We start from the raw sequence: 27,176 nt of genomic DNA, 5'->3' as shown, positions 1-27,176 counted from the left end.
TGGATTATTTACCACACAGTTGTATTGCGTGACCTAGACTCCTAACAATGGAGTATGACGGAATCGGAATCATTGGGAAGAACAGAATTTTTAAAATCGAAAGTAACCGGTTGTACAAAGCTATTCACAACGTGATTGAAGTGCTTGGATGGCAGTATATGGCTCATCAACAAGATAAACTCGAGCGTAGTATCTATCGAGGTACGACAATCCTCAATACCGCCTATAGCGTACTTTTCTGTGTTCTGTTTAGCAGGCAATTTCCGTAGCATCATTGAAAGCCTAGCCGAAACCGAAAATTGTTTTAATCGACCTGCAAAAGTACATTTTTGAACCCGAAACCCGGATGCAACCCGAACCCGAAAAATTTCGGGTGTTCATCAACTTTAAAATTCTCGGGTTTGGGTCATTGTATATTGCAAAAAAAATCGAGTTTAAAAATTTTAAACATTCAGGTCGGGTCCAAGTTTATCCACATTCCGAATTCTCGGGTTCGGGGCGAGTTTTTCACTTTTTTCACTGAATCATACGTCGCCTTCAAATTCATTGTCCATTGTCGCCTTCGCTGATTGTCCTCGAAACCCGTTATGGTATTCCCCAACAAAGGGTTCAGCCAACGGGCGCAGCTTGCTAAACAGAGAACGAAAGAGAGTATCTTGTAGGCTGCATAGACTATCGTTATTCCTCAATATTTTATGGCCTTCTTGAAGATAGTACATATGAGGCCATCCAACCAATCCGAAGTCATTTCTGCTTCCGCTCAGATCATCCCGATCACGCAATGTATTACTTTGTACAACCAGTCACTCTCGACTTTTAGAAGTTCGATCGAGATTTCGTCCTTCCCGTTTTTCAGCCGTCGAATAGCCTTTCGCACTTCGTCTGATGTGGGTGGATTCACAGCTTGTCCATCATCTCCAAACCTCATTTTGTTTGTGCTTTGTCTACTTTATCCCTTCAATAACAATTTTCCTACTTATGTTGTTGATTGTTTTGTGTAACTTCCGCGCGTCATTTCTCGTAAATCTTCCCTCTGCTTCAGCGAGTACTATGTCATCGTGCCTACGCCTTAAGCTGATGAAGTTTTTTCTCAGCTGCCCTTAGCTCACTATATCGTTCCCTGTTCTGACGTATACTGCCCATAATCGTAAGTCATTCCCATGTTCTATGGGATTCCCTATCTACATAAGACTGACTTGCGATTGTAGACAGTATAACCGCTGCAAGTATTCGGCTTCTGACCGGGCTCTTCTCGTCTAGAATACTGCAATTGTACTTGAAAAAATGAAGCAAATTCTTTGACATTTTCGATCTCATATCCGGCAGAAAAGCCTTCGTTTGAACGCAAGTTTGCAAGCTACGCAATTGGTTAACATGTTCGAACGCAGCACAAGAGCGAATCTTGTGTTTTATTAGCTATTAGTGGTTCTGGACCAACGAAGTCAGTCGCAGCGCCCGCTCTAGCCAATCCGTCCGCCCGGTCATTTCCAGTAATACCGGAATGACCACGCGCCCCTAGAAGGTAGATAGCATTTGAAATGCTAAGTTCTTCGACTTGAGTTCAACATGCGGTAACTAATTTCGATCTCGAACATAAATAAATTCTTTTATCGCAAATTCCCTGTTGAAATACCGATTGTATGTCACACAATCGCGAAAATTTCTGCTTGGAATACGGTACAGTATCTACCAAGCGAATGAGACCGGTTTAATCTCCTTTCACGACAATAAACACCAGCACCGGCTCGGCCCTCCAACAAAGAACCGTCAGCATAACAAACTACATAATCTTCAAGTTGTCGCTCCATTCAGCCAGGCAACCATTCTTCGTGAGGAGGAATTCTCACATTGAAAATTTTAAAAGAAAAACTACGTGTGAGTGTAAGGTCACACGTAGTTTTTCTTTTAAAGCAGGAAATGTAAACTCATCCCAAGTAACCATTTGGGGTCCCAGTCTTGTGTGTCTAGTTGCACGATCTATTGAATTATTGTTCCAGAGCCCAATCATTGCCATCAAGACTATCCTCTGAAGATGATTTAACTTTGATTGGATTATCATGACTTCTCCCTTCGGCCACCAAACAAGGCACCCGTATGCCAGAATTACCCCAACATACTTAACTATGCTACAATAATTTCAGAGTCAATAAACTACCTCCGGTTGTAATCCTACGTTGCATGAAAAGGTACATTGATGTTTTATTTGGATTAACTGATAGCCCAACATGAAGACACCATTGCTCAACAACACATAAGGCTTGTTGCATCAAATCAAAAGGTGTGTTAATGCAAATACCGGTGATCATTATGTGATAATCATCGGCGAAACCATACGCCGGAAGCCCAAGCTCATTAAGTTTTCTCAATAAGCTATCAGCGACAAGGTTCCATAGAAGTGGTGACAGAACAGGACATCTTGAGCTTGAGGACATCCGCAGATTTTCAGTTTCCTTATCTCTAGTTGTCTTAACGATGAGCACAGATGTCGGTTACTAAGCATTGCGTGTATCCAGCTCGTGATATATGAAGGTACTCCACGAACTCGTGCTGATTGCAAGATGGATTCGAAAGACACGTTGTCAAAAGAACCTTCAATAGCGAGAAAAACTCCTAAATTTGATTGCTTTTGTGAAAAAACTTTTTCAATGTTGTCGACAACATTGTGCAACAGAGTGGTAGACTTCGCATGTTGCATTGCATGCAGCGAGTGCTCGCCCAAGCTAGCATCCCAAATGTAGTGGTCGAAAAAACGTTCCACTGATTTCAGAAGACTGATCGGTCTAAGGCACTTTGCTCCTCCTCATAAGTGACGCGGCCACCTTTGGGAATGAATTTGACAGGTATTTCCCGCCACGCTAATGGAATGTATCCTGTTGCAAGACTACAAGTAAGAATCTTTTTCAAAATATGGTTGAAGTTTTCATATCCTTTTTGTTGAAGAACTGGAATGATTGCATCCTTTTCCAGAGATATATACGGAGCAAAACTTTCAATCGCCCATTTGATCCATTCAGTTGTCACAATTTTACCAGCAAATGCCCAAGAATCAAAACTACCTGAAAAGAACTCAGGGACAGTTGTTAGTGATGGCTCCGTACAGCCAGGAAAGTGTGTGTCAAAAAAATAGTTGAGTACTACATCTTCTTCAGAAGAGTATTCAGCATTAGCAGTTCTAATTAAATTTACATGAAAGTCTTTCGATTTCGAAAGTAACTTATTTAATCTACTAGTCTCGTTGAGACTTGAGACTTTAGTGGAGAGGCTTTAACAACCACTTCGCTCAGAGGATCGAGGTGCATTTATGTATGCTTTGCGAGCCAACTTAAATGCCTCCGATCCGTTCCTGCGTCTGCGATTCCAAGCTCTTCTACATAATTTTTTGAGTCGAACAAGTTCGGTATTCCACCAAGGTGTTCCTATAGAACTATGCATAACTCGAAGCGGACAAGCCTCTTGGAGATTCAATCGTCGGAAGATACCCATGAAACCTAGTCGCCAATCCGTTTTTGTAGAGGTCCCAGTTCGTAGATTTAGGATTACGATATGTGACGATATCTAGCGAGACGTTTAAATGATCAAAGACGATGTACTTATGATCAGATAACGACGGTTCAAGCTAGTTTGGTACGAGCCAGTTTGCCAACTCATGCGTAATGCCGTCAGAGCAGAGAGTTACATCTAACACCTCTTCTCTGCCAGCTCGTGCAAATGTTGGGCGGTTTCCTGCTTTAAGAATGTGCAGATTTGTATTCCATTAATTCGGTGCCTCTCAAATTGATATCTGAGCTGCCCCAAATTATGTGGTGGGCATTTGCATCACTGCCGATTATGAGAGGAAACCCATTTCTGCCACAGTATGATACAACCTTTTTGAAATCATCAGAAGGTGATGGTTTATTATGCGGCAAATATGCTTAACAATAGACGTATTTCTTGTTTATGTTGTCAACAGTCATATTTACCGTGACAGCACAAATATTGCGAGTTGTGAGGTCGGATATAAGACATGCGTCAATAGCACTTTTCGCAAGTATATATGCACGAGGCATTTTACGTGGATTTGTCATGCCATTTTTGTTGAAATCTACGAAGACGGGATTAAGTAGCTTTCCAACATTTTCCTTTACGGAAATATGGTTCTTGAACCAAAGCTTTATACGCTTTTGCTTCCTGCGTAAGGCGGGAAAGATTCATAGTTTTTTTTGTTTCGATTATAGAGGTTTAAGGTTGGACAGAGAATGGGTAAAAATCGATAACGAAAAACAGTTTTTTTCCTCACGTGTGTTAGATCTTCATAAAAATCAATCAGCGTATGTAGAATGTTGTTACAGTACTGCTGATTGACTTTTATGAAGATCTAACACACAGTATGGAAAAACTGCTTTTTTCGTTTCCGATTTTTGCCCATTCTCTGTTCAACCTTAACCTTATAATCATTCGCCTCTTTTCGGGTTAGAAAAATCGCATAAGAAAAATCTCTAACACTATGTGCGGGGTTGGGAATCGAACCCAGGTGAGCTGCGTACAAGGCAATCGGTTTGCCAACTACGCTATGCCCGCCGCTAGATTCATACTTGAATGGCTGGCGTCCAAAAGGGGCTAACCCACATTTTGTATTTTTACAGGAAATGGGGAAAACTTCCGCATTTCCAAATGTTGTTTTCTTTTTGTAAAAATACATTATTTTATTAGTAGTTCATTCACCCATGTTGTCTAGAAACAATAAGATCATCACAAGATCAATTCACGAGCATTTTCGTAATTTGGCGGGTTAACCCCGGGGGTACCTAGCGTCCAAAAGTGGCTAGCCCACAATTCACACGTTCTGTCCTTATCTTTCGTTTTAGAGTCATGGTGTATTTAGAAAAGTGTGACATCTATAGCGGTAAGCTTGAATCTAGTTGGTACCACCACACGGTACTATCTTTGATTTTAGGCCTGAGTTTAGTCCGGCCTAAGACGTTAGTACTTGTCATTACAGAAATGGCTGCATCCTGAAGCCAAATGAAAACAGTGTAAAAGGCCGCCATGTTCCTCTTACATACATCTCAATAATTTGAATCAACTTTTCGAACTTTATGTGCAATATTATGGCCCATGTTGCACACAAACCATGTGAGGGCAAGTAAGAAAGTTTTATTCCGTACGAAAAACAGGTGTAATCGAATTTTAAATGCATTTTTTTAAATATTCTTTATCGTCCTATATCTAGAAGGTGCTACACGCTCATTTCAAAACGCCACATCGAAGAGTTTATTAATAATTTTATAATTGGATTCAGAGATAAAAATTGTTTTCGTTCGTTAGTTTACCTATGGCTATCAAAATGAGTGAAGTTTAATTTGCTCACAATTTTTTATTTATTATTACATGAGGAAAAGAATATATAATCACAATTTATTCCCTTTTCTAGTTGTATCTTCTCACAAAGAACACCATAAGCAAGTGGAAGTTTATTTATATTTTTACTGCTTTTGAAAGAGTTCAAAACTAAGATTGAATAAAAAATTGTAATAGAAGCCATGCCATATAGCCTAAGTAACACTTTTAAATATGACGGCAAACAAACTGTTACAAATATTCCCATTTTGATCGTTATTTAAATGTTATCGGAGCTCGCTTGTATTGTTTCGTAATTTATAATTTTCTAGCATATCTTGAACGATTTGCATTTCCGCTGTAGTACAAAATTTCGTTTAATTCTTTATGATAGAACAGATGTGCAAAGGGTATGAAAGAGCTGTGAAAGTTGAGACTAGACAGATGACTTGACAAAATGACGCAAAAAGTTGAATACGGAAAAATCGCTTAAATCTTGTCGGAACTTAAAAGGGGTTGTGTAAGGTGTTATTGGCAAAAAATTGGATACTTTAATTTTTTTCGATGTAAACATTCTTTGTCTTTTCAGTCAGGCGCCACATCGAAATTTTGTTTTGCGGTACACACCATAACTCAAAATCTACTGGACAACCGTTGAGACATTGGCACAGTTGTTTTTCACAGCATTTCACAAGTAATTAAGGGAGCTTTTATTTTTTGGTCGATTTTCGATTTTTTCGTAGTACTTTGAAACCAAAGTCCGATTATTGCTAAAACAACGATTAACATGTTATTGCAAAATAATAATATTTAGCAGTTTGCAAAAAGCTCTTGTAGTTGCCTGGGTAATTATGTGAAGAAGGAGAATTGTGCAAAATTCAGAACGATTGGTCCAAGAAATTTTGTCTGCATCCAGTATCAGGTTCAATTTATAAATTTATAATTGTCAATTCATTATCAGACAGATGGCAGACTATAGGAAGTAACTAATTATAATTTTTATTAATTAAAATTACTGGACTTTTAGTATTTCAGGCATGATTGGATAATCGTGCTGATAATTTGAATTACTTCATTTTCAGCAAAGTAGGTCTGCCAAATTCTATATGCATGGTTAGTAGACTAGTGGGGTAGGATGGTATAATAAGCCCCACCAGGCTAAAATTTCAGGTTTCCATTCCATGGACGACATAATTATCTAAAGCAAATAAATATTTTTTATGGCATTTTTCATGTGTTGCAGAACAGCAACTGATACAAACTTTTCAAAAGATGTAAGCTTCCACTCTTTTTCTATAAGCATTTGATTTAATTTGGAACAGTCAGATTTGGCTGAACTGTCTGACTACTAAGTGTAATGTTAGAGAAGCTCTCTAAGTCCTTGGAGTGGCTAGCGCCTAACAATACAACTCTATAACGTTCTCGATAGTCATTATTAGCAAAATAACGTTTTAGTCAATTATGGATCTTAAATAATAAATTTTTTAGCGGTTACTCCACTGTAGAATTTTAAAACAATCGATTTTTTATTTATTAGTCTAAAATGTGCTTTAGGATGTAAAAAATGATATCCCAAAACATGGAGAACGAAAACAATTCAAAATTATAATTTTCAATTTTGCCGCAACGCTTCTTATGTATAACCCATGTGTACTGCAAACTTTAACCGCGTTTTTCTCGAAACCACTGGCCGGAAATATAACTCGAGCAAATGATTTTTGGTCGCTTTGAAATTTTTACAGTATATTCAAAATTGGTTTTTCTAGTCACGTACGCAGGATTAAATTTTTTATTGCTTACCTTTTTATTGATTAACAATTTTGTGTAGATTTTTATGACATTCTCTACGTTTTTTCACTCAAAACTGCGCCATTTCGCTTAAAATCAAAATATCGAAAAAATCCTACGTACATCGCTATTGACATAAAGAATCAGAAAAACTTTAGTTTTTGGCGCTAGGTCAAAAATCACGGGAGATGGATTTCCGACCGTGGACCCCTTCCAAAAAAAACGCGCATGAGGTGAAAAAGCTGCAGAGCCGCCATCTTGTGATGAAATTGCTCGAAAAAATTATTTTATTTGATACAATACTTATGTTATAAATCCCATTCAACAAGATGTCGATTCACCATTTTATTGAGCAATAAAAAAATTCTCGAAATAATCAGACTATTAAATGGCATAAACAGTGAATTTTAAATTAACTTTATTGTACAGTTTTTAAACATAGCCGTGTATTGCTAATCAGAACGCAGCAATGCAAATGGCAGCATCATGTTACCGGAACAAGACAAAAATATGCTAAAATTTGTCGTGCTTCTCTTGCATACATTTCGTTATTTTCAATCCTCTCTTCGGCTTTCTTCTGGATAAATATGGCTCTCTTTGCTCACAATAAAGATGGCAATAAATAAGCCAGTTTATCAGGTAGGAAAGACAAGCACTGTCGAACTACACTAATAAAATAAAATACCAATTAATGCTTAGAAAACTACGCATTTTCAATAAAAGTGGAATAACCCATTAAGTGGGAAAAGAGTTCGTATCCATAAATGAATACAGATCTTGTACGTCAACCTGGGTATGTTTTACCCTTTATTTTTCGCAGAACTATTACAACAAAACGCGTGAAAAATATCCATTCATGAAAATCGCGCCAGTATGAAAAAAACTGTCAATAGAATTATTTCTGAATTAAAAAAACATAAAATAACGTTCATTTCACATTATTGTCTCTTTAACTATTTAACAAAATAAAACCGCCAACTGGATATATTTTTAATGGCTGGATCTTTTGGCTGCTCTAAAAATGCCAAACGCATATTTGCAACATCTTCAGTAGTTTAAACAGCCGTTTTTATGAGCATTGCCGAAATGTTCCGTTTCCGCCACGTACTCAGATGCAGGCCGGTAATTTGCAGCTTCCGCTGCGAATCTTAGTTTGTAGGTTAACTCGCTTAAAATAATTCTTAATGACTTTTCACTCATTATTAAGATCAGTATATCCATTGACATTATCTCTTCGGGTAGTTGTGAAATGAATAAAACGCACCAATTGTTATAAGCAATAAAATAACCTTTTTTGACAGCTCGAATAACTTCCGAAAATGGGCAATTATACATAGAATGGGTAAAGTTTTTTCACCGTGTTTATCTACCCGCATTTTTTTTATTTCCTCGTTCTTTCCTTCTCTCTACACGCTTGATTCCGATTGCACATCAAAGGGTTACAGTAGAGCACGTTTGGATAAATTGAGATCTATTCAATCAATTCAGATCAAAGTTGTTTTTGTGAATTAGAAACAGAACTACAATAAGAATTGTTTTGATTCTTTTCTTGTTGCTTATCGCTAAGAGAATAAGCGGGACCATTTAATTCGTTAATATAAATCGATAACATATTTTCACAAATGATTGCCCATGTATCTATTGTATCACACATCAAAGAAAGTAAATAACGGAAGAAAATTATTGTTTTAGGGGATAGATCCAAACAAATGACAATTGGATATAGATCGTAAAATGCAATATTTTATGAATTTACTTACACTGGCCGTTAGCAAATTGAATCAGAATGTTAACAGCTTAGAAATTAGCTCCACAAATACCCTAAGCTAAGAGTATATAATTGATTTTAAATATGTGCAATGTTCCAATAAGAATAAAATCACGCAAAACTTCTGAATACAAAATGTTTTGAAATTTATTGTGAATACAACGATGATCAATATATTTATTTCGATTTTTGGCATAAATCGTTCCAATTTGCATTGATGTATTATAGAAATATATGTATATTCTGTCTGCCACAGTGCAAAAAAAAATGAAATATAACGCTCGTGAATATAAATGATCATTCTGTCAAAGTTTAATTTTGTTTGATCCTTGTTTACTTTTTATTTAAACCTCGCTGAAAAACGTGTATAATTTTAATTCGCAGACCTTCATTGATAATTGATCTTTATTCCAAACTTGTGAAAATTCACTTGAAACGAAAATAAATGTTCTCCCCACGTCGATAGGTATCATGTTCAATTAGAATGACACAGTTCATTTTAAATTCAAATTGAAATATTTTAATCAATTTTTTAATCAAACTATGAAATCTCGACAAAAATATAATTCCTGCTTAAAAGCCAACTGTCAAAATTCTCTTTGAAAGGAAATTCCGGACAAACCGTTACTCGCCAATCACAGAAATTGGCAGTAAACAAAAGATTTATTCTCTTCCATTAACTGCTATGAACTGTGTTTATCCAGCAACGGTTTGTCCGGAATTTCCTTTCAAAGAGAATTTTGACAGTTGGGTTTTAACCAGTAATCATATTTTTATCGAGAAATAACTATCATGGCACCAATTACAACCGATGGTTTAGCCACCTCTAACTTGATGAGCGCCTATTCAAACTGAATAAAAACATGCCTATGTCTATCAATTTATTTTCTTTTGTGCATATTATGTCACTACAAAGTACTGCCCATCATCGGCCAACTTTCAACTACCCAACACGTTAAAGTTCTATGTTCAGAAACATATCGGCAACAAGTTGACAAAATTGTTCTCAAACCCTATGGAACGAGATATTTGACGAAGAAAAGTTATTTTACTGCAAGAAAATATCGGAATGAATTTACTCATTTTCTTTAATTTGAATTTGTTGTTTTTTAACGTTGACGTGTAACGCAGATCAGAACGCAGCCATATAAATGACAGCATCGTTTGATTAAAGCTTACCAAATATTTTAGGCCGGTTTAAAAGTTAGTCCGGTTTAAAAACAGTTAGTACGGCTTTGTGCTTACGGCTACTAGTGCTTTATTTGATCATTTCATATTAGTTTGGAATTTAGTCGCTAGGGCGGCGCTGTTATCAACTTTTTAATGGAACGAGATAGAAAGATGGTTTCTACGGCAATGTTGTATGTCAGATAATTATAAGTATATCTTCTGAAGACACCAACTTTGTAGGTCCCACAGGGTTTGAAATGTGGCGCATTTTTAAAAACATAATCTGTAAGTAAATGTTTTAGCTAAAACATTCTTTATCTAGAAACATACAGGACTTACAAAGTTTGCATCTTCAGAAGATATGTTTAAAATGATAGGACTTACAACTTTCTCGAAGACACTTCATTTCTATCTAGCTTCATTAAAAAGTTGATACGGGCGCTGCCCTAGTGACTGGATTTCGAACTAGGGGTCTGGTTCAATTGGCATAAAGTCACTTGGCATATGGTCATTTAGCATAACGGACATTTGGCATAACGGTTATTTGGCATAATTTTGAGAATTGATTACAGTGAAGGTCATTTGGCATAATTTTGAGAATTGATCACACTGAAGGTCATTTTGGCATAATGGACATTTGGCATATCGAACATTTGGCATAATTTTGAGAAGTGATCACACTGCCATTTTTTCGACTACAGGGAAACATAATTTAAACCTGTGCGAGAAATCAGGTAATTTTTCATAATTTTAAACCATGCTACTGTTGAAGGTCTTTCCGTACAAATATTTTTATGTTAAGGAAAACAGTAATTTAGCATGACGGTCGTTTGGCATAGGTATATGTAGTGATAAAGTTATTGATTACCAGGATGTTTTTTGAGTATATCCTTTCTTGTATGTATTATGTATTTTGATTGTATGTTGACAATAACGTTCATCGTTCGAGGGAAAGTTAGTTATACAGTTGCAAGCAGCTGACATGTTGATCAAATGTTTGAGCATAACGGCAACTACCTAAATATTTAAATGACTTTAAATGAGTTGGTTAACCAATAGTACTAAAATTGAAATTCTTCTTTACCAATTAATAAAAAACATTTACGACAAATGCAGCTACGTCACATCGCTTCAAGTCGCGTGCTGTCCGACATCGCTGTCGTTCCGTCAGACTTAAACTAATTTATAGCCCCAATGTTTGAGTAATCCGGACACACGGGTGTATTATAGGTTTGCTTGCGATGGGCCGTCGCTTCCGACGGGTTCAGGAAAACAATGGTTGTTTGGCATGGGTACATTTACTGATGAAGTAATTAGTTACCATGGTGTTTATTTGGGTAAATGCTTTCCTGTGTGTACTTTAGTGCCGGATGAACTTACTACATATGCAGTTGTAAGCGGCTGATAAAAATCTTATATTTGAGTGCAACAGGCAAACGAGTGAATCACAGGTTTGTTTGAGAGGAATATATTGGATATTTTGGAAGAACAGCTCATGATATAAAGGATAATAATCAAAAGTGACACTTCGTTAAAAGTTTAACGAAGTCGGATTTACTTGTAGTCTTCGACAAAGTTGTAGAATATTAAATTATCTTTCTTATGTGAGCTAGCGGGTTTTCTCCATGTAAAAAGTCTAAAAATCCAATGCAAACTTCAGGCGCTTTGGTCCGATAGTTAGACTTGTTTCAAATTTGGAGCAGGCACTTGCTGTGGAACTAGAAAACGACTCAGGGGTGGTCCAATTAAGTTTTCAATATTCCGTATGACATATCAAGCACAACTATGACAAAACAAACAGGATGATGTCGTCGACGTCTAAAACAAGCTTTAAGACCTGAACCACACACCGTACAGTAGTAAATCAAAAGTGAGTCTAGTCAAATTACCTTTCTCAATGATGTATAATCAGCAAGCAGTTTAAACTTTTTTCCTCTGGCGCTTTCTCCGATTCCCTCACCAGCCGGGGTGGTATATTCATTCATTTGCAGAAAAACTTCATACATTTTTTCCTAAAAAACAAAATTCATCAAAATATATCAATAATTAAACTGCAAATATAGAAAACGTAAAAAAGCACACAAAATCTACTGCTAGGGCTGCATCGAGCAGGACTTACTTGTACGGGTGTTAGTGGAACGAACAACACATACTCAAACTTTTCCGGGAGAAATTCCTTCAGCACCCCCGCTTCCCTCCTCTGCAGTGAAAAATTGGATCAGGAAAAAAACATTTTTATGGTATCTCTCCAACATACCTGAACAAACTTGGACAGTTTATTGTGCAGCACATAAGATCTTTGCTTCATGATTTTGATTGCCCGACTGTCCGAATCTTTGTGCTGGCCGTTCTTGATTGGATTGGCATACAGGTTGTTGAACTCTCGGTCGCTTCCCAGAAAGGAAGGCTTAATGAAGTTTACCATACAATAGTCTACAAAACAAAAAAAAATGTTATTTGGCACACTGGACCTGCGCTGTTTACCTCTAAACTTACATTCTTTAAGATTATTCTGAATAGGTGTTCCGGTTAGTACGATCCTTCGTCTGGTTTTGATTTGCGACACCGCCCCGCTGATGGCAGATTTCTTGTTTTTAATCTGATGTCCTTCGTCACAGATAACCAAATCCGCTCCTGGGTCCAGCAGGTATTCATCTACCTTTTTCTTAACGAAGGCAGCTTTCGCAGCAAGAATGTTCGACGGGGTCCGTTTGCGTTTCTCATAGTTTACTAGCACTCGAAACGCTTCGTAGCCAATGAGCATACAGCCGCACCGGCTGGCTGTTGATGAGAACCAGTCACTAAGCACCTTTAGTTTATCGTTAACATCGCTGTTGTCCGGAAAATAAAATACTTTCAGGCGGGGACCACTTTTCAACGAACCCAGCCAGTGCTGGATTTCGTCGCTCCAGTTCATGACGGTGCTTTTTGGGCAGATTACTAGAACTCGTTTGGTCTTCAGCTGTGGGTAGCGCATTACCGTGTGTAATAGTGTTATCAGTTGCAGTGTTTTACCGAGACCCATGCAATGCGCCAGGATACACCCAGAGCCAGGGTGTTTGTTGATGTAATCGATGCTGCCGTATGTATTGTCATACATGAACCGTACGCCTTCACGTTGATGTGGTTTGAGCAGCTTGACAATGTCCGGGTGTACGCAAATGCCTTTGCCTGTTTTTGAGTCGTAATCCAGTACCAAATTACTTTCGTCGGGACCCGGCGTGAATGATGCTAGGAACTTTTTCAAATTCTCGTTTTTCTTTTTTAAACGCGAAACCCGTATTTCTTCGTCCTTTTGGGCTGTCTTGGTCTCATCTGCCAGTTGATCCTGGGTCAACATGGTTCGAGTCTTCCGTTGTTTGTTTTCTTTTTCGTCCACCTCATTCGTAGATTCTTCTACCTCGGCTTCGCTTTCCGAACTGAGACTGATACAATCATCTTCCTTTGCATCCTTCCGTTTCAACTGCGGAGTGGCGCGTTTGGCAGTAACACTAAAATCGAAACATTCCAATGGCTTTTCTTTTAGTTTTCGCTTTGGTTGGAACATTGACACGTCCAACAGTTCAACGTCTGAGTCTTCACTGGCGATTCTTTCAGACCGATCTGTAAAGGAACCATTTTCTTTTCCTAGCGCTTCCAGTTCCCGATCTTTTCGAAGCGTTTCATCAACTTCCCGGAACATTTTCTTGCTGAATAATTGCTTATCGATTGGATCAACGACGGTAGTCTTTGCGCTAGCGGTTTTGCTGTCTTCGGTCTTTTTGTTGGTAACGAGAACAGTAGAAGGTCGATCTCCGCTTGCTTCAGGATCTGTTTTCTTGAGACGATTTTTCATCTTTTCCATTGCTTCCTCGTTGTCTGGTTCTGATTCATCGTCAATGAAGCTGTGATCATTCTCTTTCGTTATGCTAGCCTCGGATTTCGCGTCGGGACCCGTTTGATCCATATCTTCCGTTTTGTCACCATCCTCCCGATCACTGTCTTTTGGTTCTTTGTCTTCTTCCTCCTCTTCTTCGCTATCTGGATGGTCTTTGTTTAAACTCTTTAGGAATTTCTCCATTAGGATGGAGCCAGCCGAATCATCAGAATCACAACCCCTATCCTGACGAAGTGCTTCTACAACACTATCCTCGCTGCCAGAATTCTGTTCCGTGTCACTACTACTCAATTGATTCAGCATTTGATGCTTCATATTTTCATTGCACTTCTGAAGGAACAATTCTTCCGTTTCCATAACTTCTGTATCACTCTCACTGTCATCCGACTCGTGGTGAATCTCGACATCATTCAAAATGTCATCCATAACACGATCATCCTTCTTTTTGACAATGACAGGCTTTTTCTTAACTTCCTGTGGTTTTTGAGGGTAAACGTTTCTAGCCACTTCCAAATTGTCCAGATTACATAGCTTATCGATTTCCTTCTCTCGTAGATTATCATAATACTCTTCTAATTCCGACTCCGTCATATCCTCTGGAACTCTTTCCTTTTCTTCCTCCTCCTCCTCTTGCTCTGCTGCCGGTTGATCTTCGCTCTCATTTTCCTTAACTGCTTTCTTTGGCTTTTCTACCGATTCTTTTTGTTCTTCTTTTTGTTCTACCTCCTCCTGTTCGGATCTCACCTCCTCTTCTACCAGATAATCTTGTACTACACACTCTGCTGCAGGTAAAATATCATCCACATCCAGCAGAATGTCATCCACCTGTGGTAGAACATCCTCCAACAGCTCACTATCGGATTGGTCTTCCATATCTTTAGGTAGATCGTCTTTCTCTTCGAATGCCTTCTGCCGATCCAAGCTGTGTAAGCTTTGAGAAGGTGATATGTTCAGTGACGATTCAAGTTTCACACAGCGCGAGGGACTTCCTTCTATGGCCGATTCCATCATTTCGGGATCTTCCATTTCGTCATTCCCATAGTCTACGCTATCCGTACGGATTATTCGCTTCTGACTTATCGGCTCTGAATCGTTCTCCGAGTATGGTTCATTTTTAACCGGAATGTCATCCTGCACGCTTTCAACCATAGACGAAACAGGAGACTTTGGTACCAAAAATTGTGACAAATCCGGGTCAGACAAGTCGTCTTCTTCCTCATCCACTTCCTTCTTACCGTGCGCTTCAGCCGACTCGGTACTATTTAAACGGTTGATATTTCTTTTTCTATGGGGAAGTATGTCCGAGTCGGATGCTTCCCCCTTATCTTCCTGGCTAGCCGTTTCTTCCGTAAATCCAGCCAGAGATTCCAGTGCCTTGTTTCTTTCCAGACGCTTAGTTTTCCTTAGATTTTGTCGCCTTTCGAACGCTTCGTCATCTCCGGAATCGTTATCGTACCTCGTTGAGCCAGAATCACTGGAGGCGGTTTTGTTGGACGCACACGAATCTGCACCATCGGATGAATCACTATATACCGCTTCAACGGAAGCCAACGAGCTCAGCAGCCGTTGCTTGTACTTTTCGTTGAGTGATTTCGCTTTCTCAGCTGTGAGTTTACGTTTCTCTGTCTGCACTGCTACATCTTGCCGTTGAACAACTGGGACCTCATCCGCAGCGGGGCACACTTTTGCTGACAGTCGTTGCATGTTTCTGCTAAGGTTGATCATGAACTGTTCGAATCGAACATATTCATCATCGGCGGGACACTCGTCGTCGATACTACTGTTCTTTTGATTACGCTCTTCGGTAACTTTATCCAACCAAACGTGACACTGCTCGGTCAGCTGCTCTCCGTACCTAATGAGGTCTTCAACAGATGCTATTTGTAACTTGTTTACCGTCGTGTCTTCACCAGAATCTAATAACTTATCATCGATTGTAGCATCTGGTACGGTTGCTTCATTAACAGGATCCACACTAGAACCAATTATTTCTGGCATAGGTTCCTCATCATTTCGATCGTGGACGTCTTCGCTAGGAGCTACCGGTAGTTCGTCCTTATCGGCACTTGTTTCATCATTGCACTGTGCATCGCTAGCATCACGAACTGACTCATCGCATTCCATCGCAGCACAAATGCTATTATTCTCTAGAGGTTCGGACCGGTCTGATGACAAAATTTTGGACAAATTCTCCGTAGTAGTGTTTTCCATGGGATCATCTGGAGCGGCACCCGGTTCACTTGGCGCTTCGTCAATCTGTTCACTCGTTTCCGAGACAGAAGACAATCCCAGATCGGGCATCGAGCGACACTCCAATGGCTCGGAACAATTTTCCGAAAGAGCCAACGACAGATTGTTTGTTTCGTTTGTTCTGTGTTGAACAAGCGTAGTGTCGATGGGGAGTGTTGGTGGGGTTTCCGGATCTGGAGACTCACAGGGTACTGATGGCGTACCGGGCCTTGAAGAACCCCAAGGAAGTTCATCTTCCTTCTGTGGTAATGCATCTCTCTCACGCTGCGATAGGATTTTTTCTTTTAGTGACCTAAACTGTTCCTCGATGCTAGTTATACTTTTCAGCGTTTGATCTATATCGATTGTGGAGGAATCTGCTTCCTCCAGTAACCGTTTGGAAAGGTTCATGAATATCTGTATGTCTGCTTCTGGTTTCTCATTGTTTGTACTGGTCGTAGGTTGTTCATCCTGCTGAGTCGTGTACGCGTGATCGTTTTCCACCGGAGTTTTGTCTTCGTTGGGTCCTTCCTCTTTGATGGGGCACTGCTTCAGCAAAGACAGAAGAATACTATCTTCCTCCACTTCGCTTTCATCAGCATCTGAATCAAGTGTAATTACTTCACTACCAAGATTGTGCTCGTCTTGGACAATCAGATCCATTTGAGGACCAGCCTCCTCGTCTTCAGGAAAGTTTACAACAGATTCTTCAATCTCGATTTCATCTTTAATGTTGGCGACACCGTGTAGGATTATCTGGCTATCAGCTTCGATTGGAAGTATCGCGGCAGATATCTCTGTTTGTCCTATACTGAGCAGTTCCTGTGTATCCAAGCTAAGATCGTAACTTACCACATACCTTTGATCCACCGCGTCTTTAGCAGTTTCATTCTCTTGGGTAAGATCGACATTTGCCACAATATGCTCATCTGTATCACTATTTGCCCCATCGCCAAACGTCTTCTCAAGCAAGCTTGCCAAATCAATCCTCGGTAGCACCTGGCTGCCGTCAACTTCAATCTGGTTTACAACGGTCTTATCAATGTTTTCAATTGTGGTCAGCTGTATGAGCGAACCGGAAGCTGACGCACGCTGGAAAACAGACTGACTGGCCAACGAATCGTGATCAGCACCACCGACGTCCTCATCGTTTTCGTTGTCAGACGGGATGAACACGTACTCATCGCCGTTCTCCATGTTCATATCGTCCATTTCTGTAATTTCCAAGCCGTTAAACAGGTCAGGCTCCTCGACGACAGCGGCCCTGAAAAATATGAATAATTATGTTGGTGTTAGTTAAGGGTTAATAAATCTAATTTGATATTTTCGTTTTAATTACAACGCCAGGCGAGGCATCATGTGTCTAGGCATTCCAGGTAATATTTATTGAAATCTGTGCGCAGCCTCTGTAAAAATGTGTGCAAAAATTAAGGAGCTTTGATTTAACTCTCGACTCTTCTCTTGCTTTTCGTCTCCATCTATTACGTCGCCATTAAGCTCTCGTCCAGTGAGCTGTTTAGATGTTGATTCCATGAGCCATTTAGCTCCTGTTTCCGTGAGTCATTCCGTTACCAGCCTTATCACGATCTACTCGGATAGTCCCTGGCGGTGAACTCACCCTACTAAGACTGAGAGTTTCCCGATGGAGGAATTTCTCCCGACAATGATACCTGCTTCCTTGAGCCATTCAGCTTCCAGCTTTATCGAGATCTAATTGGATATTATTCAGTGATGAACGTACGACTGAGAGTGTCCTGGCAACGGAATTTCTCTGAATAAATTTCTAATTCGTGAGCCAATTACCTCCCATTTTTGTCACGATAAAGTCGGATAGTCCACAGCGCATCTACCCTGATGTGAATTCCCCGGCGGTAGATTTCTCCTTATACCGATATTCCTTTCCGTGAGCCATTTAGCTCCCCGCTTCGCCCCGATCTTCTCGATCTAGTCCCCGGCGGTGGACCTAGCCTACTCAACGGGCCAGCCAGCAGGTGCTTAGATTTGTCCAACGATTCAGGATGGAGCGTAGCTTCTGGTTGACAGGCGCCCGAACAACTCATTGCTAGCTATTTGACACGATCTACTCGATCCGATTCCCGTTTGTGGATCTGGCATGCTCACGATCTACCCGGTAGGGTGTCGAAGCCGGTTCGACGATTTCAGTGAAGCGTGATGTCCGCTTCACTGGAGCCCCGCACTCCGAACGTCACGTAGTACTCAACTGGTCGCCGGCGGCGGAATTTCTCCCGAAACCCAGTTTGTTATTTCACGCTGGCATTCTAGCCGACGGCGCTACTTTGTAGGTTCCTTCGCCACTTTCTCTGCGGTTCGGAGAGTATGCTCGTAACCACTCTATTGACAGCATCCGAGATATGTTCGTCGTAGCACATCTCTTCGACGATATTGTCAACTGTCACACCAGGCATACCTTCGAATTTCTTCGAATCTAGGGCATTCGAAGACCACATGTTCCGGTATCTCTTGCCCGTTCACACACTCCGGACAAAGAGGTGACAAAGCAAGTTCAAATCGATGCAGATAGTTCCGGAAGCATCCGTGCCCGAACAAAAGCTGTGTCAAATGAAAGTTTATCTCGCCATGCTTCCTGTACATCCACACCGAAACATTTGGGATGGGTAGGTGGGTCTACCTTTGTTTCTCCGCGTTATCTCATTTTTTCTGCCTCTTAGCCAACGAGGCCGCTCTGACTCCTTGAATTTCGTGTATTGCTACGCTGGTAGCATTGCACGTTCTCAACCAGCCTCCGACGACATCGTTATGTACGCACCCGCGACATGAACAGACATTATGAGAAACGTACTTGTCAATTTCGTCCGGTTCCGTTTTGAGTTCAGCGCAGCTGCACAGGCCGGTACACCATACCTCAGTATTGAGGATGAAACTCCCACCAGGAGACCTCTCGTGCTGCATCTTGCTCCTCCGATGTTCGGAATGATCCTTGCCAATACGTTAGTTGTCCTCGCAGCCTTCTCGCAAGCATAGTCGACATAGCAGTTGTAATTTAACCGATTGTCGAATATCACACCCAGGTGCCCCAGAGCACGCATCGATAGAATTGAATGTCCGCCGACGCTGATCAAGACGCGCTGGATTTTTTTTTTCGGTTGTTGAACAGCACTACCTCCGTTTTGTGGTGAACAAGCTGCAACTTAACATTCGCCATACAGGTTTCCACGATTTCTATTGACTCTGTCGTCAACATCTCATCCTGCTCAGGGGTCTCGCCTGTTATCCTCAGGACAACATCATCTGCAAAGCCAACGATCTCAACTCCCCTGGGCAGTTTCAGTATTAACACTCTGCTGTACATAATATTCCAGAGCATTGGGCCGAGTATGGAGCCCTGAGGTACTCCCGCCGTGACCCTTATTGACCTCTGCCCCATGTTCGTCTCGTAGACCAGAACTCGGTTCTGGAACCTTGCACAGATAGTCCGAAACCCGCATTGTGTGCAGCGCTACGGCAATAGCCGGCAAGCTGGCGCAGTTAAACGCGTTTTTCACGTCGATCGTAATGAAGGCACAGCAGCGATTACCCCTTCTCTTTTGCTTCAATGCTTTCTCCGCGCTCGCGATGACTGTTCGCATGGCACAGATCCCTTCCCGAAACCGAACTACATCTGCGCTAGTCTGCTCCCACTTTCAGCGTAGTTCGTCAGCTTGTTGCGAATGACCCTTTCCAGAAGTTTACCAAGAGTATCCAGCAGGCATATAGGCTGACACGATGATAGATCTCTTGGTGGCATTCCAGGTTTTTACAGCAACACCAGCTTCTGGATCTGTAATCTCTTTCGTTGGCCAGGCTACTACCCCACTCCACGGCCGAAGTGTTAAAATCTTCTCCTATAACTACCGGAGTTCGTCTGACTGACGAATCGGTTAGTGCGTCCAGCATCCGATTGTACTGCTCTGGTGTTCACCGTGAGGAGCATAACAACTAAAGACGACTACGTCGTTGATCCTGGCGGTCACCAAGCCTTCGTGTGTGCTATCAACCACCTCTCGGACAGGAAAACCGCCCATCACTTGGATTGCCACCATTCCATGCTCATTCATGTTCGCTTCTCCTTCCACCGTTTCTGCCACGACTTCCCGATAGATCGGGTTTTTGATCAATGGTTTTTTCTTCAGCTCGAACAGCATCTCGACGTCCTGAGTGCGCTCGGTTTTTACTACTCTTTACCTTTTTTACCCTCTCTCGCCCTTTTGGAGATTGCAGCGTACGTCACGCCGTCGCTTGCTTTGACGGCAACTTTGCGTCTTCTCTATACCTCCCATGGCGCGGTCAAACGTCTTTTTACTTCTTTCTCATCTCTTTATCCTGTTTCTTGCTTCCTTCTACGGTTCACCAGACACGCTCCGTTTGTCGGTTGTTTCGCTGTCTGAAGATGCCGAAACGGGACTCGCATCCCTTCACAGCCACCCTCGCAGGATTTTTAACCAACGTGAAGCTGCTTGTTGGTGTCGCTAATTTAGTGCTCGTTTCTCCGCTGCACTTGAGCTCCTGCAGAATTAGTGTTGCAGACTTTAGCTCCTAGTTGTCCTTTGGTCTGTCTACGTACGCTGGGCCCTTTGGCTCCTATATGTACGTTGAGTCAGCACATTATTCAACCATCGATGGGTAACCTGTCGACCCCAGGACCGTCGCCACCGTCGGAACCCGTCGAGACGTGAACCGATCCGGAGATGCCGAAACTTGACTCGCATCCTTTCACAGCCACCCTCGCAGGATTTTTAACCGACGTGAAACTTCTTGTTGATGTTGCTAACTTAGTGCTCATTCCTCGCATACGAACGTCACCGCGCTGGAACCCGTCGGGGCGTAAACCGATCTGGAGGAACCATAAGACCTGGCACGCGTCCCTTTACGACCACGCTCATAGAGTTTGTAACAGACTTGTACCACTCGCCCATATCTTACTAGTGGCGTTGCCAGCTTGCTGTTCTATTCGCAACTTTCTCTGAAGTTCCGACAGTATTAGTGTCACTACGCTACTGACGGCATTCCATGTGCCCTCATCTCGACACATCTCTGTTACAATATTGTCTACATTAAGCGAAGGTATCTCCCTTCGCGCTTGTTCAAATCTAGGACAAACGAGGATCACATGCTCCGGTGTTTTCTCGACGTTTATGCACTCCGGACAAAATGGTGACACAGCGTGTCCGAACCGATGTAGGTACTGTTTAAAACAACCATGACCAGACAGGAACTGCGTCAGATAGAAGGTCACTTCGCCATGCCTCCTATTTACCCAGGTTGATAGAACCGGTATGAGTCTGTGAGTCCACCTTCCTTTTTCCGACGAGTCCCAATCATGCTGCCATTTGGCCATCGATTCAGCTCTCATTGTTTTCCGTATTCCCCTGGCCCCCTTCCGCTTATAGCATTCGTTATCTTAACGCAGACTGCCTCTGAAGAGATAGTCCTGTACGCGCTCGCGATCCGCATGGCCATGGGCCTGAACGTACTACTCAGTTTTTCTCGATTCCGCTGTCTCCAGCGCAGTAGCCCAGACCGGGCCTCCGTACCTCGGTATCGACGATGATGCCCTGGCTAGAAGACGTCTCTTGCTGCTGCATGGCCCGGCGTTGTTCGGCATGATTCTGGATAAAGCGTTTATAGCTTTGGTTGCCTTCTCGCAAGCATAGTCATAGGTTGTTGAAGTTCAGTCGGTCATCTATCATTACGCCCAGCTGTTTCAACGCCCGCTTCGAGACTATCCCCGAAAGTGATTTCTGCTCGCTGCAGTACTTTCCAGTTGCTGACCAATAGCACCTCCGTTTTATGATGGGCTATCTGTAACTTCACTCCTTGAATCCAGTTTTCAATCCTGTCGATCGCCTCCGAAGCCCCTGAACTCTTGTCCCTGCCTGTGTGTATGTGTGTGTGTCACTCCCGCTATTGAATTTTTAGTGTATCCGACATCCGGTTCCGGAGTTTCGGGTTAAAGAGCGCGGTCATACTGAAAATTACCATATAAACTGGTAACACCATGATGTCCGAATGATGCAACATATTAAAATGGGTGCAACATTACTTAGATTTGCGGGTCTAGATGACTAATGATCAATCAAAGTAGCTTTGACCACATTGGCCACCTATAAGGGTTCTTGGAGCCTCCGGGGAACTTTCCAAGTTCCTAAGCCAATATCATACCTATTTCCCAGCAAATTCTTGACCGATTTTTACAAAATTGATATCAAATGAAAGATACAGTTTTGGTTCCGGAATTACAGGTTGGTTAGTAAAGTCACACTGGTATTTCCATATAAACCGTTACAATCGTAATACCTCAGAGGCTCAAAATCTATTGAAAAGGTCACCAAATTGCCAGAGTAACAAAAAAGTATGATAACGTAGCCTAATATCAGCTTTAGATCTACGTAAAGTCGTAAAAAGCCGTTTAACCCTATATGCTGATATAATGCTGAAAAGGCAAAGTATTGTGCTATTATCGTGCAGAGATACCAGCGCACGAATGTCAAATTTGAAAGCCTGAAATTGGCACTACTCAACTCATGCTATTAGAAAGCTTCAATTGGCTGTCATTGTCCGCAATGCTTTTGCAACTATTTCTTATGTTTTCTTTTCAGTATGATATACAATAATAATATTAAAATACTGTTTGGAACCGTAATACTCTCTTCTGATGCACTGTAATGAATATCCTTAAAGGAATTTCGTTCTGAATAATGTTTTATGAGAATTACATTTAGTAAGTCTCGAACAGAGGTACCTTACATCGTCCGTTTGAATTAAATGGAATATGCCGAATATAATCTTCAAGAGAAGTTGCTTAACAGTATTATTATAGCATCATATCGATTTTATAATGGCATTAAATGCACGTGTAAAGCATAAATGCTTTAAAGATTATTGAAGCATACATACGTTATATCAGCTTTATATAAGTATGCAAAGCAAGCGATAATGCTATATTTTGGCTGTGCAGGTATGCATTTATGATGCTAATATAGAGCTTGATTGTATTTTTAATGCTACAATAGAGTTTTTATGCAACATTTTTGCAAATGTATAGCCAATATTATACAATGCCCTAATGCTTATGGTTACTTGAGTACTTCGATTCGCAGGTCCAAATCACTGATTACCGATCAAACAATGGTTGAGAATATTGTCCACTATCGACAATTCCGAAAGTCCCGGCTTTCGGACATATTCCAGAATTAAAATCGCATCGGTTCTTAGGTGATGACCGATTTTCTCGATTCGGTTAAAATGATCAATTTAGTAGAAGCTTTCAATTTGCAACTCCTGATAATTCTGAAGTGTTTATTGATCAATACTGGCGCCAACCAGGCCCGAACGCAGATCGCAAAAGGAAATGGAAGGAATGTTAGTCCGATACTTGCTTTTGCTAGAGGCCGTACTGCGCACTCCACAAGTATTACGGGAGGAGGATATTTATTAGTACGCACAGAAGTTTGATTCTACTTCTTCATTACCGACTTCAGAGAAGTGACTCAACTATCTGGACTAGATATCGATCCATCAACTCATGGACCGGGGGACCTACAACTTCATTTCCCTTCCGAAGGAAGACGTGGCCGGATTTTGTTACCTCAGAAAAATCTCAACGACCTCCATCTGGGATTGAACCCAGACCAACTGAAATGAGTGGCGGTCACGCTAACCACTCAACCAACGGCGCCATCTCGTAATTCGGTTAAAATGATCAATTTAGTAGAAGCGTGTAGAAACTACTTTATCGACGCTCTCAAAAGATAATCCCAATTACCCACACCAACCGTTGGCTCCACAATCTAAGCCCTGTCGCCGGTTGCTCTTGGCACCCAGCTCGGTTACCGGAGGTACTCAATGAGTCCCCGATTGTTCTCGTCGTGGGGAACCCGTGGCCTCCCCGGGTAAGTTTCACCAATCCTGTGACCTGATCGAAACAATCTATCGTACTTTACGTTCCTTCAAACCCAACCGCACCAATGTCAAATCGTTTACTAAGTAACTATCAATGTTTACAACAAAACCTGCTCACCGTGCAGCAAAAATGCCGCCTTCCCCGTGTCGCTCTCGATTCGGGAAGTGCCGGAGACATCCGATGAGCCCTCGACGGTTGTCGGCGCGGGGAACCCGAGGCCCTTCTGGGTATAACCTCAGAACCTACCTGAACCCAACTGCTGCCGCCTCTACTTTTCTACAGAAACATCTTCCAAACGCCGACTTCCTCAAGACCCATCTAAATGGTATCCGACAGCGGTCCGGCCGGGAATAGCTACAGCCCCTTCCCTAACCTCACTACCCGACAGAACAAACTACACACTGGTTATCCAATGGAACACCAACTGCTTGTGAGCCAATCCGCCTATCTGCCTTGCCATTCAAGGCACACAAAGGGAGACACGGATCGATCACCTTGGTTCAGTTACCGTTACACTTGACAATCAGCTAAAGGGTCTACCTCTACCAGATGATCGGCCTAGGAACTAGAGCTGACCTGCCATCTGAGTCGGGAAAATTTGACACCGACTTCATTGTAGTGAGAACTTTCCCATAAGATTCACGGTAGTGTCTATTTACGTCCCTCAGGAAGTCAGTGACGTCGGAAATAAAACTACACACCCCCTTCTTATTAATGGGTGAATTTAACACCCATCAGCCAGCGCGGAGGTCAAGAAGGTGTCGCCATCACGGTTATGCCATCATCGAGGTCATTGAAGACAACGCGACAACCAGTATCACCTTTCTCCGGGGTAGATTCACATCCACCTTAGATTTAACCATATCATCTAGCTCCATCACTGGAACCTGCGGATGGTCGGTTCTAGACGACACTGGAAACAGCGATCAATAACTAATTCGCTATTGTAGTCTCCTATGATCGGATGCTCTCCTCGACGTCGCCGTTGGATCTATGCTCGGACGGATTGGCCCACGCACAAAGATAACGTTTCGGGTGCCCTCGATCGAGGCCTTTGTTGGCGCACTCGGCGGCACCAAGGCAGTGGACTGTATCTGGAGGTTGAAGATTGACACGCTTTTCAATCAACAATCATCTCGTCGTCAGGGTAACTGAAAACGCACCGAACAGCAAGTAGTCGAGCGATGGTCGAAGGAGTCTGAAGAATGGTTGTGCAAAACCACGGGAATCTATTCGTTCATATGTTTATTCCTCTTCGATGTTAACATGATGAATTTCAAATTAAAACTAAAAAACTAGTAAGATCTAGCTGCTATTTATAGATAGAGTTTGTTATTTAGTAATAACAACGTGCGTTGCTACCGCCGTTGCTACCATTGTTGCTATCCTTGTTGCTACGCGCTGTTGTTTCCGCTATTGCTACGCGTTGTTGTTACCGATGTTGCTACGTGCTGTTGTTACACGTGGTGTTTCATTTCATGATTGTTCCAGAGCGGATCGTTTGGTAGCGAACAGCCTTCTCCGGAGGATTTTGTAGAGGACCTGACACAGACTGCAAAACCATGCATTCCTCAAACCACCGGAGCATCACCAAACCGAGCGACTTATTGATGGAACCCATAAGTAGCTAGGGCTATCCTAGATCGACGTAAAGCTTTCCGAGCTCTTAAAAATATCCTCTTGACCATCATCAATAGGATGAGAGATCGGCGGATTTTCGCCGCATCAGGAACCAGGCCAAGCAGGCTATTGAGAAAGTTAAGAAAGCCTGCTGGGTTTCTTTCCCAGACGGGATCAGCTCCGATTCGTAGACTGCGGATTTGTGGAGAATGTGGGTCAATGCCTTAAGCGGAAAAATGGGAAAAACGGCTTTGCATTATCGATCAACGGTATCACTACAGTTGAGCCCTCTGAAATCGCTAATGCAATCGGTAAACACTTTGCCCCTTTTTCTGGGGACTCCTTCCTCTCAGCTGCCTTCCTTAATACGAAGAGGACCATAGAATCTACCCCTACAACATTCATACCAGATGCGAGCCAGTATTACAACAAACTTTTCTCTGGAGTGGAACTAGCAATTTTATCGAACTCGACAAGGTTGGCTATACCCTGGTAAGGAATTTACCCCTGGTTAGCAAGCGAGCACTCCTAGGAGGATTCAGCAGGATCCTTCCTGTACAACTGCTTTCACAATTCCCATTCCGAAGAAATGCGAGGCAACCAGAAGCCCGAATGCGTGTGAGGAGTCCCTTACGGAAAGCGAACTATCGATGGTCGAGAAGATCTTGTTCCTCGAGGAGGGTCATCAGGCGTTTGTTTACCATTTTTTTCGTCATTTTCGCAATACAGCGGATAAGGTATTGGTAAAACGATGGAAAGAATGGTAAACAGACGCCTGATGGTTCACCTCGAAGAATAAGATCTTTTCGACCATCGACAGTTCGCATTCCCTAAGGGACTCGGCACAGGCATTCCCCTACACTGCTTCGGTGAAATAGTAAGTGACGCCATAATCAGCGACTTGCAAGCAGACACCGCCATGCTAGACCTCGCTAAGGCCTACAACTGGGTACGGCGTGAAGGAGTACTTCGCCAGCTGCACCAATGGGGTGTTTGCGGAAACCTTGGCTGCTTTCTCAAGCAGTACCTCGGTGACCGAAGCTTCAGGGTGGGCATTGGAGGAAAGCAGTCGGTCCTGTTTCGGGAAGCTAACGGAGCTAGCCAATGGTCGGCATTGGCAGTCACATTATTCTTAGTCAGTACTGAACTCCCTTTTTGCCAGGCTCCCGAAAGGTGAATCCGTGTTTGTCTACGCCGACGATATAATACTTACAGCTATCGGAAAAACGATTGTTCGCTCAAGATTGAAGCTACAGGCAGCCACCGATGATGTCGGCTGGTGGGACGAGTTAGTCGGCTCTCGTTTCTCAGCCCCAAAATGCACTTTTGCGCACTGTTGCAATGCCCATCATGTAGCCATCAGCAGGTCAAACATGCTATAGCCAAAATTCCATTCCGGAAGGAGCCTAAAAGCCTTGGTGTGACTGTCGACCGTAAGATGACCTTCTTCCGAACTTCCTACAGGTGAAAAAGGACTGCAAAAG

General features: G+C 42.0%; 1 protein-coding gene across 1 annotated transcript in view; it reads right to left on the bottom strand.

Annotated features, from left to right (window-relative positions):
• Positions 1-27,176, bottom strand: part of LOC131682415 (uncharacterized) — a 57,828-nt gene that overhangs the window by 27,844 nt on the left and 2,808 nt on the right. The window contains exons 2-5 of the mRNA XM_058963862.1: positions 12,542-17,415; positions 12,303-12,478; positions 12,165-12,245; positions 11,935-12,057 (exon numbers count right to left, since the gene is read on the bottom strand). Coding sequence (XP_058819845.1) covers positions 11,935-12,057; positions 12,165-12,245; positions 12,303-12,478; positions 12,542-17,415 — 5,254 coding nt within the window. The remainder of the gene's footprint in view (positions 1-11,934; positions 12,058-12,164; positions 12,246-12,302; positions 12,479-12,541; positions 17,416-27,176) is intronic.

Source organism: Topomyia yanbarensis, chromosome 2 (genome assembly GCF_030247195.1).
Source record: "Topomyia yanbarensis strain Yona2022 chromosome 2, ASM3024719v1, whole genome shotgun sequence".
Taxonomy (NCBI): domain Eukaryota; kingdom Metazoa; phylum Arthropoda; class Insecta; order Diptera; family Culicidae; genus Topomyia; species Topomyia yanbarensis.
Note: the sequence above shows the minus strand (reverse complement) of the source record. Positions and strands in the feature narration are given on the sequence as shown.